At 36.9% G+C, this 16,001-nt stretch overlaps 1 protein-coding gene across 1 annotated transcript in view; it reads left to right on the forward strand.

Moving 5' to 3' along the window:
• Positions 1-16,001, forward strand: part of Tenm1 (teneurin transmembrane protein 1) — an 836,340-nt gene that overhangs the window by 747,936 nt on the left and 72,403 nt on the right. Inside the window, exon 25 of the mRNA XM_057759068.1 lies at positions 9,747-9,901. Within this exon, the coding sequence (XP_057615051.1) occupies positions 9,747-9,901 (155 nt within the window). The remainder of the gene's footprint in view (positions 1-9,746; positions 9,902-16,001) is intronic.

Raw genomic sequence — 16,001 nt, forward strand, 5'->3', positions numbered from 1 at the left:
GTATGAAAACTTTAACAAGCTTTTAATTTGTGAAGGCTTTTACCTCAATAGCTCAATAGTGCAGAATTTGTCCCAAGCTAACAAAATTGTTTTCAACCCCTGCCTTGCCTTTGTGGTGAGTCTAACATGGGACTCTCTGCTGACAAAGGCTACATAAGATTTTACAGACTTACACCTTCTACTATTTGTCAGTCTACTATATGACGGCTTAAAATGTTGAAATATTACCCAGATGGAAAACGTTCTCTATGATTCTAAGTTTGGAAAAGTCACTTTCACAAGGAATAGTAGCAATGATTATGTAATTATGATGCCACTTAGTAATACCGTAATATTTTATCCTCTTCATAACCCTTTCATTTTCATGGCTCTTGTGATCCTCATTTTACTTCGTGTCATAGGGAATATACAGGCAAAGAAAATGAGACGCCATATAATAAAATGCCTTACAAAAAGTCCTATGAGAAATATGTAATAGACACACCCTGAAAATCCAATCTCTAACTTTACCTTGTATCTAACGTTCTCTCTGCTCTCTCACATTCGGTGAAGCAAATTAGTGAGAAATCTTAAGCCATCTGTGTTTCTTTAAAGCTCCTAACACAATAAGTTAGAACAAGATTACAAAAAATGAACCCAAAGCTGTGTCGACAGAGAAGAGTGGATTTGTTGTGTGGGAACATGAAGCTATTCAGGATTGCAATCTCCATAGATCAAATTCATTTTCAGTTAATTTCATCTATGGTCTTTCATCTCTCTGTTCTTGCTTGTCAGCCCCCCTTTTTTCCATACTCAAATCATCACTAATTGATAAGACTATCTTCCTCTTAATGCTCTTTAGCAAAAGAGATTATCACTGCAGCCTTCCTAAACTCATTTTAGAGACATTCATGTGTAGCTTTTGACCTCCTAGCATGCTTTATTTTATTCAAGTTTAGACGTGCACCAATATAAACACATGAAAATTTAGTCTATAAATCTGCAGTATTTCTTGATCACTGATGCTCAGGTATCTTGGATTTGTTACAATATAAAAAATAAACCAGAAAAATGCATTTTATCCTCAGGAAGCTTATTACATAAGCACATCGTGTTTGCAGAATTCACATTAAAAACACATAAATAAAATGATAGCTTCAGCAATTTAGGAAGCAGAGAACCCATAGTGAATTGAAGTTTGCAGAAAAAGCTTCTAGAAAGGGAAGTGGCTTAATTTCTTCATCTAAAAATGATATTAATATCTGCTACAAAGGGTTCTTATTAGCATTAAATGTGAATATATTTGTAAAGAATCCAACACTGAACCTAGCAAAATATAATACACTCAACAAATCGAAATGATCACTATATACTGGACATCCTGTGTGGGTTTTCAATAATGTTAACCCAGATTTCATACTAAATTCATCAGAAACTCAACATACATCTTCAGATTCCATATTATAGCTACTCTAGTAAGATGCCACTTATGAGCATAATTTCCCCCACTTCTGTGACATCCTGAACTTGCCCCCAAACTAGTCCTCTGTGTTTACTTGAGTTTTCTCCATAACCCCCACCTGTTTCTGAGCCTCTCGGAGGCACTGGCATGTCCTTTTTTCTTACCATGCTATGCTTCTAGTACTTAGCACAATGCCTAACAGATAACATGTGTAAAGTAAATGGTGAACAAATTAGTAAAAGGGAAAACAGGTTCTTCAATCAGATTTAACAAAATTACCAGTTGGTGGAGACAGCGGAGCTGTTCCTTCACTTCTCCTTGCAACGAAGCTGAAGCTAACGCTTTACATGCTGAAGAGAAAGCAAAATGCTCCAAACTGGACCTGTCTGTCTTTCTCAAAATCAAAATACTTGGTCAAGTCATTTACCAATCTATTGTTCCTTGTGATAACTCTGAAGCGCTTTAAAGAAGGCTCTCATTCATCAAATATAGAGGACATTGCAGACAGTAGAACATTTGTTTGAGTGTTTGTCCTTTTAAATGTCTATTTATATACCTTGGGAATGACTTTTACTGCTTAGGACTTACTATAACTTTTTATTAAGGAGAATATCCAATTAAGTATCTCACAGCATTCAGTAGCCATGCAATACTAGAATGAGTTTATTAGTGTCTCCTATTGGAGAAATTCTGATTGCATTGTTAACCACGCAGAGAAATCATCTCAGCTGTTCATTAAAGTCTGCCTGCTTCTAACTGATAGTGACACACAGGTATCTAAAAATCCTCCAAGTTCTAGAGGCTTCATTAGTAGCTACCTAGCAAGAGAAATTAATGGGTTCATTGTGCAGAAGAATCTTGGCCGTTTCTGATCCCAGTAGGTAATTAAGTGGGACAATAGTTAGATCCATTGGAGAAAATATGCTTCTGCCTAAAAATGTGTTTGTATATTCATGCATCATACATGTGATACCAATTTTAAGAGAATTTGAATGCACGTGAACAAAGTAAAATACATTTATCTTTCTTTGACTTATAAAAAAAAAACTTTAGGATCAACTGGTCAACGTTGGTTTTCAGCACTTTCTACTGAGGATTAAGCCAGCACCATGTTAAATTTAGGTTATTACCTAGAAGTTGATGTTAGCAATTTATCGCTGTCTCACAAAAAGAGCATACTGAAAAGAGGAAAATGCAGTATTTCAGGTTTTTAGTTGGTGAAGCTACAGATGGAGAGTACTTTATGACTACTTTTCAAAGCTTATATTGTAGAAAAAGACTTTCATTTCTTCACATAGAAATAATAAAAAAAATTGCATAGCCTCAACAGCTGTAGTTTTTAAATGATATACAGAGATAACTTCTGCCAACATTTGAAATTACCATTGTATACAACCAAAGCCTCAGATTTTTCTGTTATCTAATTTGGGCTTTTAGCTGATATTTTCAGGCTATCTAGCTCTACATCTGGACTCCCAGGGACCACATCGGCATACCCCCTTTCCTTCAATATTGATCAGTAGCATCCTGTTCCCCAATAGGTGATCAATTTATTAGTAACTCTCGAGACTGTCTCAGCTTTAGGCAGTTGTCTTCCTAAGAATTATAGTATTTATTCATCGGAGGATGATAAGACAAGGGACGAAGTCAAGTAATTTCACCTGTACTTTGCAGCCATTTCATGCAGACTGATACTTCACAGAGAAAAGAGCCCGCGGTTCAGATATTATGTAATGCCCCTTACTTTGCATAAGATGTGATTAATTTCTTTTACAAGATGCACTTTATTTATGAGCAGGTCCCCTCATAGAAGCTGCTTGTTGGGGCTTAACGCTGATGAATGAAGACAGCACTATTCACACTTCCAGGTTATGGTCTGTCAGTGCTTTCATTATGTGCACTATTATTTATTTTCTCAAAAATGTAAAAATGTGCTCCAAGCTAAACATGCTGTATAGACATCTGAGTCCAATGTTTTCCTTGGTGAGGGTGGGCGAGTAAGAGGACTCAAGCTGTTGTGTGCGTGCTGTTCTTCCTACTTCTATCCCCACCCACTTGGCATTACTGTCTGAACCCGTGGGAAGTCAGAGATTCGTATTTTCATGGGTTGTTTAAGAATGAACAGTAGTTACATTTTTAAATCCTGGAAGTGATTTTCTGAATGCTGTTTAAATCTTTTTGTATCCAAAGACTGCAATATTGCATTATAAGTGCTAATGAAAACACTGACAATTAGCACATCAAAGGGCATGACTATTAAAATAAATTATGCATACAACATTGGACACCAAGGTTTGGAAATCAAAGTACAACAATGCAAATATGTGAAACTAAATTGAATCTGCAGATTCTGCTAGCCCCAGATGGCTTTATGTGATCTGAAATCACTCACTTTCACATCTCTGAAGAATAAAGCTTAAAATATACTGGGTATGTGTCACGTCCTCCCACTAAGTCTAACAAGCACTAATACATCATAGTGAGCATCACTGTGACAATTCTCATTACAGGTTGGGAAACCTCCCCCAAATAATGAGCAAAAGTAATTCTCTTTGTCCTGCATGAAACTTCTAATTTGAATTTCACCTCTAGTGAAAAGTGAACATATTTTACTTTTCATGAGGAAAGAATTGGTGAAACTGTTGTTTGGGAATTTGTTTTTGTAACTGTTGTTTGATTGGATGGTTGACTAATACACAAAATAACATGTACCTATGTGCCTTTACAAAATGCCTGTCAAGCAGATCTCTCAAAGCCCATTCTACTATTTCTTTATCAATGCCAGAATTAAATGTGATATGACCCAGTCAAAGTTAATTCAAGAGTCCCAAGGGAAAAAATGAGTATGTTTGGGACTAGGGCTTTGATCAAGAAAGTTGATTTTAAAAATATATAAAAGGAGAATATTCTACAAACTGTCAGCAAAATATGCCCTGGAGTGAGTAGTTAATAAGCCCAGATTTATTTCAAGGGGCACTCATCTGTAGAATTCAGCTGACGTTAACAGACAAAGAGAAAAAGACAGCTTCACAGTGGTTAGAGCTTCCCAAACTTAAAGTGAGGAAAGGATGTAAAGGAGAAAATTGTCCTCCCCGAATTAGTTCAAATTCTATACCCTGATAGATTTAGGGAGTCTGGTAGTCAAGAGTCAAAATTGTCCTTTGCAGTTATCACCAAAATGGGTGCCAAGGATGGTTGCCATTAAAACCTAAAATGTACCTCAGATATTCGAATATCAAAGGTTTAGTGTGCAAGATGACGCTACAAGGATGTGGTAGAAACTTTATGGCCTAGTGAAATGTCTTCCAGTCACTGGAGGTGTGATCTTGAAGGTAATAATAATACATCGCCCCTTCCTCACTCTTTTTCCAGGTGTAGCCATGAAATAAGGTCTTCTGCTGCCATGCATTCCCATTGTGAACTATCACTAGAGGTCCCAAATCAGTGATGCCAACCAACAGTGGTTATAAATTTCAAGGTTATAAATTAAAATCAATTTTTCCTCTTTTCAAGTTGATTGCTTATAATATTTTTGTGACAGCGACAGAAAGCTGATGAACACATCTCCCCTACATTAGTTAGGGAACAATTGCTTTTTCTGCACCAGTGGGGAACCTACTCTCACTTTTAGAGGAGCTAATTCTCTCTTTCCTACCTCTTAGTAAAAGCAATGCTGTGCTTTATTTTTAGCACTCCTACTAAAGTTTTGATTGTTTCCCTTAATCCCCACTTCAGTACACAAAGATTCATTGTCCTTTGGCCCTTAAAAGGGTCTAGCATAGTGCCATTCAGTACCTACTTCGTAAATGACTCATGATTTCCCACAGTTTGAGCACACATACTCTTAGAAGTGTTTTCTCCAGGCTTAAGCCTTGCCCTCCTTTGTCTCCAGGCTTCAGTCTTGATCTTTTATTCAACCCTCTCATGACAGTGAAATCTTAAATTTTGTATTTGGTGATATTTAGTGTAGAGACCTTAGAAGAAGATCTTAAATCAGAGGCCTCTAATGCAAAGCAGATTTAAGTTTTTGGCAGTTAAAAAAATGATTTTGCCAAAACCGATGAAGAAACAAAGAGCAGATATTTCCTCTGACTCAACATCAGTCAGAACGTTCTTGGGGCTGAGGAATAAATGTTCCTATGTCATCATCATTTGATCCACACCAATTTTAATAGTCTGTTTATTGATCTCATTAAAGGTACATATACTTCTAAACATAATAAATATATTTGTTGTCATGAAATGTGCTTATTTGGATACAGTATTTATCCTTGGAGGACTGACAGATAACATAAAAGGTTTTAAGAGGATCTTAGGGAAAATTAAAATGAATCTAAGTTTTATAAATGTTAAGAATACTTTATAAGGAACGTAGAGATTGATCAGTTATATCGCTGAACCAAATCTGAATATTAACCTCATGCCAATGCATTAGCTCACCTAAGAGCAAGCAGCTTATTAGGTTGGATTTCTTTTTTGCAATTGTAGTGAATGAACATATGCCTTTTCACATGTTATTAAAGTCCTCTGTCTCTGAGATACATCCTCAGCTATTTTTCATGGGTCTGGTGTTTGCGTGTGTGCACATGTATGTTGGGGGTACAGTCACTCATGGGCATGTGTGGAAACCAGAGATTGACATTCAGATGCTTTTCTCAATAATTTCTCCATCTTATATTTTGATACAGTCTCTTCCCTGAATTTGGCGATCTACAATTTGGCTAGAGTCACTGAACAGTTATCCTCTTCCTCTTTCCATGGTCTGCCTGTTTCTACACCCACCACACCTGGGTTACAGCCATATACTGCAATGTATGCAGTTTCTCAGGGTCTAAACTCAGACCCACATGTGCTTCAGAACTGAACTACAGAGCATTAGATTTGTCCCACCCCCACCCCTGCAAACACACTTATAGAAAAGTTTGGCTTGGGTAGGTCATGCACTCTGACAGAGATGCATCAGCAACAGCCCCCAAAGACAGCACATTTCACAGTGTAAATGGGGAGGCATGTAAAGGATCTCAGTAGGGCATCTCTGTAAGGGAGCAGTGTCAAGTTGGAGTCATCCCAGAGAACAATAGTTTCAGCATAAAATGTCAACATTCATACATACTTGCACCAGGGGAAATCTTTGCCATTCCTCTAAGCCTTTATCTAGCCTAAGGATGCCTTTACCATTTCATGGGTCTGAGGCATCGGAGTCCTTGACAAGCTCATGTTCATCTTAATAATACCTTTCACTCAGGACTCCATCCACTCCCAACATTCATGTTTACATAGCCAGCACTTTGATGACTGAGCCTCCATTTTGCTCATTTAAGAACAGTTTTTTCTAAGTTGTCCAGGATGGTCTTGAAGTTGCAGCCCTCCTGCCTCAGCATCTTCAATAACTGAGACTGTCCAGTTTATGTTAGATTTACAGATTATCTTTAGATGCTTACCTTTATTTAATTTTATTGCTGCTGTGAATTTAAAAAAAAAAAAAACACCATGACACAAACAACTTAAAAATTCACTTTGGATTAAAATTCTCGAGGTATGCATTGTATTGTGGTGGGGAATACATAGAAGCAGGCAGGGAAGGTATGGTGACCGGAACATGAGACTGGATGGTCACGCTGCATCCATACTCAGGAAGAAGCGAGTGAATAAGAAGTAGGGCAAGATTACTAAAGCTCCAGGCCTCCCAGTAACTTGCTTCCTCCGGTGAGGTGCTAGTTCTAAGCATTCCACCACTTCCTCAAATAAGATACAAGCTGGGACAGTGTCACAGAAACCTAGAACAGACATTTTGCATTCAAATCACAACAATGACTTTAACATTTTGCCAGGCAAGTGTACGTGCATGTGAGCGTGTGTGTATGTGTGTGTGTATGTTGTGCTCCATTAAAATATTGTATTTATTATTACAGAATTTTCCAACTTTCACATATACTTGGTGGTGGATTTTACTGAGTCTGAATAAAAGGGAAATGAGGAAAAATAGTATGTGGACAATTTTAAAATCAGGGTAGTTTCTCCCTTGTGTGAATTCAGTTTGCACAAATTTAGTTATCTGTGAAAAATATTAAATAGAAATATTAATAATTAATAAGTTTTAAATTACATACTATTCTGAGTGCCGTGCTAAAATTGCATACCATATTGCCTCATCTTTCTGCAATATGAAGCACCCAGACTATCAATGCCGTATTTACTACCTGCCTTTTAATCATCTAGCCCCCTCAGTTCTCAGATCAACTGTTGTAGTATCACAGTGCTTGGGTTCAAGTAACCTGTCTATAGTAGCCGAATTCATACATCACTCGCCTTATGTAATCTCAATATGTAGGCATTTTGTCATCTGATATGGTCACAAGAATAAGAAGATTGGTGAGCTGGGGAGAACACTTAGTTGATAAAGTGCTTGCCTTGCAAACACAAAGACCTGAATTTAATTCCCAGAAGTCACATTTAAAAAGGCATGCACGATGATATACCCTTGTAGTCTCAGTACTGAGGAGGCAGAGACAGCTTCATTTCTAAGTCTCGTTGTCAGTCAGCCTAGCCTATTTAGCAAGTTCTAGGCAGTGAGCACCCCTTTCCAAAAAGTTGCGTGATGGCTGAGGAATAACATTCGGGATTGTCCTCTGACTTCCACACACATATGCATATATGTAAACTTGGATACACATAAACACACACAGGCATGCATACATACATAAAACTAAAAGTAAGTCTGAATAGAGTATAAGGTGCTCTATGAGAGAAACCATAATCATATAATTTATTGTAGCATACTGTTATGAGAGGTTTTTTTTATTACTAGGTTATAGTAGTTAAATCTTACTGTGCCTAATTTATAAATTAAACTTTATCATATGTATCACAGGGATATATTTAAATTAGGATTTATATGAAAAATGTAGTGTCTATAGGGTTTGATATTATCCATGACTTCAGGCATCCACCACTGCATGTCCTCACATAAAGGGCCCACTCACATAAAGGAGTCTTACTGTAATCCCACAGGGGTATTTCAAGAACATTCTGAAAAACACCAAAGAAAATGCAAAGGAAATGATATGTTCCTTGTGTGGGTCTGATGATTTTTTGCCTCTGTTATTGGCATCCTAGGCAATGCCTGCTCAGCCCACTTTACCAAAGAATGGGATATAAAACTGAGACTTCAGTACTCGGCAAAAAAAAAGGGGGATTGGGTAGTTGGTGACCATAGATAAGGCATATAATTTTTTTTCTTATTTTAGCAAAGATAATGCTGAAACATGAAATTTGGGGGAAATAGTTCAACCTAAGTGAAATATCAGTTATAATGCATACATTCATTATTATATAGCAAGCTTTCTACTACTATTATAATACACATGCCAAGAAACTAGGCTGGAATTAGCACTACACAAATACTTCCTTGACATTTGACTGTCCCTTGCAATTGGCAGCACTAAGTAAACTCAATGTGTTGTTTTTTTAAAAAAAAGAAAGAAAGAAAGAAAGAAAGAAGGAAGGAAGGAAGGAAGGAAGGAAGGAAGGAAGAAAGAAAGAAAGAAAGAAAGAAAGAAAGAAAGAAAGAAAGAAAGAAAGAAAGAAAAGAGTACATAATGTTGGAATGGAATGTGGTGGTAGAGTATGGGAGGACAGTAGATGGTAAGGATTTGATCAAAATATGTTATATACAAACATGGCATTTTAAAATGACAAATAAAAAGGAAGAAAAATCAGAATCAGTGTATTTATTTTTCTAGAAGCTTTGCCCTTCTCTGTACAGTGCCATAACTTTCCTCTCTAACCACCTTTTTAATACATAATGCAGAGGAAAGCCTTTAGTCTTATTCATCAGAAATATTACATATAAATATAATTTCTTGAAAATAATGCTAATACTTTCCAAGTCAATTATTTCCTAATGCACCATGAAAATAAGCAGTGGCCTGAGTATCATCATCATTAAAACCTGTGACAAACACTACCTCCTCTGATTTTCCCTATTTCATCTCAAAAATACTTTCTGACTACATGTAGAGGTGAGCAAACAACAGAAGAGCACTGGTATAAAGGTGGATAAAACAAAAACAACTAAACCCAGCTTTATCTTTGTATGTTACTGTATGTCATTTCTCTTCCAAACACTGCAAAAATGAGTATGTCTCCAACCCTCGTCTCCCATTTCTGTCCTGTCTCTGCTAAGCAGAACTAAATCTGCGTGTCTTTGCAATGCCTTTCCATTTCCATGACTCTTTCAAGATACTGAACTTAGCAGAAATGCGGTCCACTAGATTATTATTGCTAATTTACTTTTTCCCAACAGGCATCACAGTTGATAAGAATGGATTCATTTACTTTGTGGATGGGACTATGATCCGAAGAATTGATGAGAATGCTGTGATCACAACTGTAATTGGCTCAAACGGTCTGACTTCCACACAGCCATTGAGCTGTGACTCAGGAATGGACATCACTCAGGTAGGCACTGCTGGTTTTCAAGCATTATCACCATTTGGCATCGTGGAAATGGATAACAATTTTCTCATGCAGAAATTACATCAAAAGGAAGCCTGGTGCATCTGCTATAATGTCAGATAGCAGAATCTTCTTTTTATGTAAGTTACTTTTTTTCCTCCTCAGAAAGCTTTAGGCTAAATGGTGAGTTAGGATAGGAGAATATTAAGAAGAATACTGATATAACAATTCCACCTAAATTTTGAACCAGTTAAAATTGGATTTGTTCACTATTTACTAAAATATATGATGTTACTGTTTTTAAAATTAATATATTTCACTATTTATATATTGCGGAGTAGAGAGGTGGACATGCATGTTGAGACTAACTGACACTTGCAAAAATTGCTCCTCTCCTTCCAAGTGAATACTGGGAAACAAGCTCATGTCACCAAGCCTGGTAGCAAGTGTCTTTCCTCGCTGATCTATTCTGCCAGCTGAATTTTATCATATTTTGGGTCCAACAACAAATGAACTTTAGCAAAAAGGTGGTGATAAAGGTCGTTAGAAACCTCTTTAGTAAATAGTGAGTATGCCATGTTATTCTCATGCATGAAAACAACTGTTCCTGAGATGTTTTGCTTATCTTAAATAAAAGCAACACCATTCTCAAACTTGTTTTATACATATTTAGCAAGACTCTACGAGACTGACCTCATGTTCAGGAGTGTTTGTGAAATACAAATCAAACCCTGTGGTTTTTAATGTGCCAGAGAGAGTGTATATGTGAATATGGGGTATAGGTGGGTAGGAAGTAGGGAGGATTTGGGAGCAATTGGGGAATGAGAAAGAATATGATAAAATATACTGTACTAAATTCTCAAAGAATAAATAAAACATTTCTTTAAAAAGAAACCTTCCCACCAGAGAATAAGGAGGAAAAAAGTAGTGTAGCATTCATCTGGACCCAAAATTCTGATCTTAACACTCTTCTACCAAATCAGTAAATGGTATGGAGAGAGATTTTAGAAGATACATGGTTCCAGCACTGTTCAGTTGCTATTTTTAATCTGTATACACAAAAGTTTGGTGGATGTAATAAGGGAAGTAGGCAGGCAATTCTTGAAGGAGCTTTATGTTCTAACATTTTACAAATGTGTAGCTCTGATGATGTAATATTTTCAAAGTAATTAGAGTAATATTGAGAATTTCAACAATGATCACGGAGGATTGCTTCCGCTGAGAGTAACAAAACACTTGTCTAACAGTGTTTTAAACAATAAGGTTTAATGATCTCATATTGTGAAATGTCCCAAAATAAACATGGATGCCAATAGACTTCTTTCATCAGTCACATTGTCCAGCACTGAGTAGTATAATTGAATGCCTTTACTTGTTAGCAAAGGAGAAATGGAATTTTCTAAATGGATTGAGATCCTCTGGAAATGCATTGTTTTCCTTGAACATATTGCTACCGGAACTTCAAATGGAAATTGGGGTTCCTTTAGAAAGAAATGTAGACTTGCTACTGCATAGGCAACTGGTGCCATAATTTATTATTAGAATCTCCCAGGAGTTTCATTTTTATTGCATCTGAATCTGAGGATAACAAGGAAAATTAAAATAACACATTATCCAATACTTCCTTAATCATTAGTTCTAACACCACTTCCCACCTCCATTAGTGTTCAGTAAAATGCTAAAGATGTACCTATTTGAGCTCTCTCTTTTTCTGTCTCTGCTTCACTCCCGATATTGAAACCATCTGAGTCAAGTACAAAAATAAAATGAAGAGTGGGAAAGCCTGAAACATGGAGAAAATTCACAAACTTTTTATTAGGTATCTGATTAGATCAGACATTCAAGTTCTAGAATATTTTAACTTTTCTGTGATTCGAGACCTTTCAGGAGCCAAAGAAAGGGAGCATTATTTATGGAAATGTGGAAGGGTGTGAATATGTTTACATAGGGGGGAGAGAGAAAAGATGCATATATATGATTCACTTGTAGGGTATTTTTAGCTTAAAATAGAACACTTAGTACTGTGATCAGTCAACTCTAAACAACCGATGTGATTCTGTAGAAAAGTTATTTGGAAAAGAGAGCTCTTTGTCTCAGTAGAGGGGACATATAAAGTTCAGCACCATAAGAGGGATTCTTTTTCACATGACACTTTTCAACCATAATTGATACTATAATAGCTCCCTTACCACTTTCTGTTTTGGACTTAAAGTAGGCTCTGTGCTCACTCAGCAGATACAGTTGGGGTGAAAATGGTATAAATGACTGTGTAGAGATGAAGCACAGAAAGTAACTAGGAGTGGAATGGTGGAGGAACTTATAAGCATAATGGAACTTGCATTTCATCCGGTGAAAAGTGGAAAGCACATGGTATCATTAAGAGAAGAAATGCGCCAGGTGCACATGCCTTTAATCTTGGTGCTAGGAATGAAGAGGCAAGCAGACCTCCACAAGTTCAAGACAAGCCTGATTCATAGTGAGTTTCAAGCTAGCCATAGCTACATAGTGAGGTTCCATTTCTAAAACAAAAATGAAAAGAAAATAAATTCAATTCCTACAACCATTGTTCGGTGGGAAAATGATTAACTCTCAAGCAAGGTCCTAAATTTAATTGCCAGCGCTGCTATCAAAACATGTATGAGACAATGTTTGTGGTTATAGACTAGAGAACAGAGTTGAGCAACTATGTTAAAAGGTAAGTGACCATTTAAAAAGCTGTTGTGGTGATATAGGTATGATAGGAACAAAATATATCAATGAATCCGTGATTAACAGCCTTTTAAGAAACTGGTATACAAGCCAGACATAGTGTTGTATTACTTTAATCCAAGCACTTGAAAGGCAGATGCAGGGATATTTCTCTGAGTTTAGGGCTACCCTTGTCTATACAGTAAGTTTTAGGATAGCCAGAGCTACATAGTGAGACTCTGTCTTGAGAAAAAAAGAAAACGAAGGAAAGGAAGGAAGAAAAAAAGAAAGGAAAGAAGGAAGGAAGGAAAGAAGGAAGAAAGAAAGAGAGAGAGAGAGAGAGAGAGAGAGAGAGAGAAAGAAAGAAAGAAAGAAAGAAAGAAAGAAAGAAAGAAAGAAAGAAAGAAAAAAGATGTTATACAAAGTAAACTTCTTTGGGGATAGTGCTATAGGATAATGCTGTTGTATACTGTAAAGACTGTCACTCCTATTGGTTTAATGGTTTAATAAAATGCTGATTGGCCAGGCAGGAAGTATAGGCGGGGCAACCAGACTAAGAATTCTGGGAAGAGGAAAGGCAGAAATTCAGTCACAACCAGTCACAGACAAAGCAAGATAAGAATGCTACACTGAATAAGGTACTACATCACATGGCTAAACACAGATAAGAATTATGGATCAATTTAAGCTTTAAGAGCTAGTTAATAATAAGCCTGAGAGTTAAGAGACCACTTTATAATTAATATAAGCCTCTGTCTGTTTATTTGGGACTGAATGGCTGTGGGACTAGGCAGGACAGAAAATTCCACCTACAGGATACTGTCTTAGTTACTGTTTTGTTGAAGAAGAGACATCATGACCAATGCAGCTTATAGAAGGAAACATCTTATTGGGAGCTTGCTTGCAATTTCAGAGGGTTAGACCATAATTGTCATGGTGGGGAGCATGGCAGCAGGCAGGCAGGCACGGCAGTGTAGAGTGTTAGCTGAGAGTTTACATCCTGATCTGCAGACAGGAGGGGAAGAGAGCAAGGAAAGCCCACTCCCAGTAACATGCCTCTTCCCACAAGGCCACATCTATTCCCACAAGACCACACCTCCTAATCCTTCCTAAACAACTTCCACCTACTATGGACCATTCAAATATATGAGCCTATGGGGTAATTCCTTGTAACACATCTGTGCAGTGATCCTATTCATAATGCTGCCCATTATGAAGCTGTATATGCAGGCATTCTTATCAGATGAATGTAAAGTATAAAAATATGAATTAAGAAAATAGATTTGTCAATTTTTGTCATTCAAATCACAAAAGTGCCTAATTGACTGAATTTTCACCTTAAAGAAGTACAATACACAAGTACCACCCACTGAGATATAGAATACAAAAAGTAGAGTAGCAGATTTGAGCATGAGTTGGATGAAGGGTTCAGTTTGGGGCATGCTTGAGTCTGAGACACCTGTATATAGAATCTAGCCCAGTAGTTCTCAACCTGTGAGTTGCCACCCTTTAGGAGTCACCTAAGACCACTAGAAAACACGGATGATTCATAATAGTAGCAAAATTCGAGTTATGAAGTAGCAATGAAAATAAGTTTATGTGTGAAGGCCACCACAACATGAGGAACTGTATTAAATGGTTGTAGCATTAGGAAGGTTAAAAACCACTGACCTAGACAAAGAGGTCTGGAAGAGAATTGAACTTCAGTCTAAAGCTCAATGGCAGAAATAAGACTGTATTTATGGTTATCTATTTACCATTATCTGTAGTAATAGCAAATGGGGAATCAGTGAGAACTCTTGGGAAGAATACACAGCATACAATGGGGAAAAGGTCTAAAATTTACTCTATGGAACAGCAAAGTTCAAATAGAAAAATATAGAATGTATTGCACAAAGAAGACTAAGAAGAAAAGATCAAGCAATATGAAAATCAAAAAAAGTATAAGAAGAAAAAGAACCCAAGGAAACAAGATTTTCAAGATCAGTATCTCAGGTTGAGTAGCTGTTATGCAATAAAAGAAGGGGTTTTTGGTTTTGGTTTTTGTTTAAACCATTCAATTTTACAATGTTAGTAATTTTGGTAACTGAGATGCTAATTGGCAAGAGCTGGAATGCTGTAGACAATGGAGAACAGAAATGAAAACAAATAATTATTCCATATGTTTGACTGAATAGAAGATGATAAGCTGATTTGAACAAGGGTTGGATTGATGGGAGGCTTTGGCTTTGAAATATATCAGGTATGATTTATGCATTTTCTTAGGTATCAGGAAATCATCAAGGTAAAAGAGAAATAACAATGAATGAAATTGAGTGGGTGAGTGGAGAGAGTGATTCCAGCAAGGACCATGTGGGTCCCACAGCTGCCGACATCTTTCATGATTATTTCCAGAGCTTCCTCTCTGCTTAGACAACTGTGACCCATGTTTCTCCTGCCTGTCCTTAAGAATATAGGCAGTCTTCATGTAGAAGGAAAATAACTGAATAAGGAGCTTCATATCAGCTTCCAAGAGCAAAGGCTTAGCTGGTTTTAATAGTACTTTCAGTGATCTAGCTGGGCTTACACACTGTTCGGTTTCATATTTCAGTAAATCAAAATATATTGATGGATGAAGGAAGAGACAAATATCTAAACAATCCTGCTCAGTTGGTGCTAATAGAAATGTACAGAAGAGGGTGTAGCTGCAGCATGAATATTTGACTCAATCCGTAAAAAGAACTTACTGTTTCTAAGACTACAAAACAGCAGCATACATGACCAAAGGATTTTATAGAGTTCCCACCTTTTGAAACTTTTTAAGCAAATGCTAGATAGAAATCAGCCAGACCTTACAGTGTGAAAAAGATAATCCAGGTATTCACATAAAGATATTACTACAAAAATATAATCACACTGCTAAAGTTTTATCTACCCTGCATTTCAAAACCAACATGTGTATTTGGAGGCTGCTCGTTCATTCCCAGATGCCCAGACCCGAAATAATCACACAGAAATTATATTATTACAATACTCCTTGGCCTATTAGGTCACACTTCTTATTGGCTAGCTCTTATATCTTAAATTAACCCATTTCTATTAATTTGTGTATCACCATGTGGTTGTGGCCAACTGGTAAGATTCCATTCAATGTCCAGCATCTCTCTCCTGCTGCAACTACATGGCTTCTCCCTAATTCCACCTACTCTCTCTTCCTCTATCTGCTTGGAATTCCCATCTCACCCTATTCTGCACTGCAATAGGCTCAAAGCAACTTCTTTTTTAACCAATGGTATTCCACATACAGAGGGGAATTCCACATCAAACATGTCTCCAATAAGGCAAGTTCCATCCAAGCTATATAGTTAGAGAAATTATTCAATATAGGGTTCTTTTTCTGTTGCTTAGTCTTCAGTACTTTCTTGGAAAAATGGAC

Source organism: Chionomys nivalis, chromosome X (assembly GCF_950005125.1).
Source record: "Chionomys nivalis chromosome X, mChiNiv1.1, whole genome shotgun sequence".
NCBI lineage: Eukaryota > Metazoa > Chordata > Mammalia > Rodentia > Cricetidae > Chionomys > Chionomys nivalis.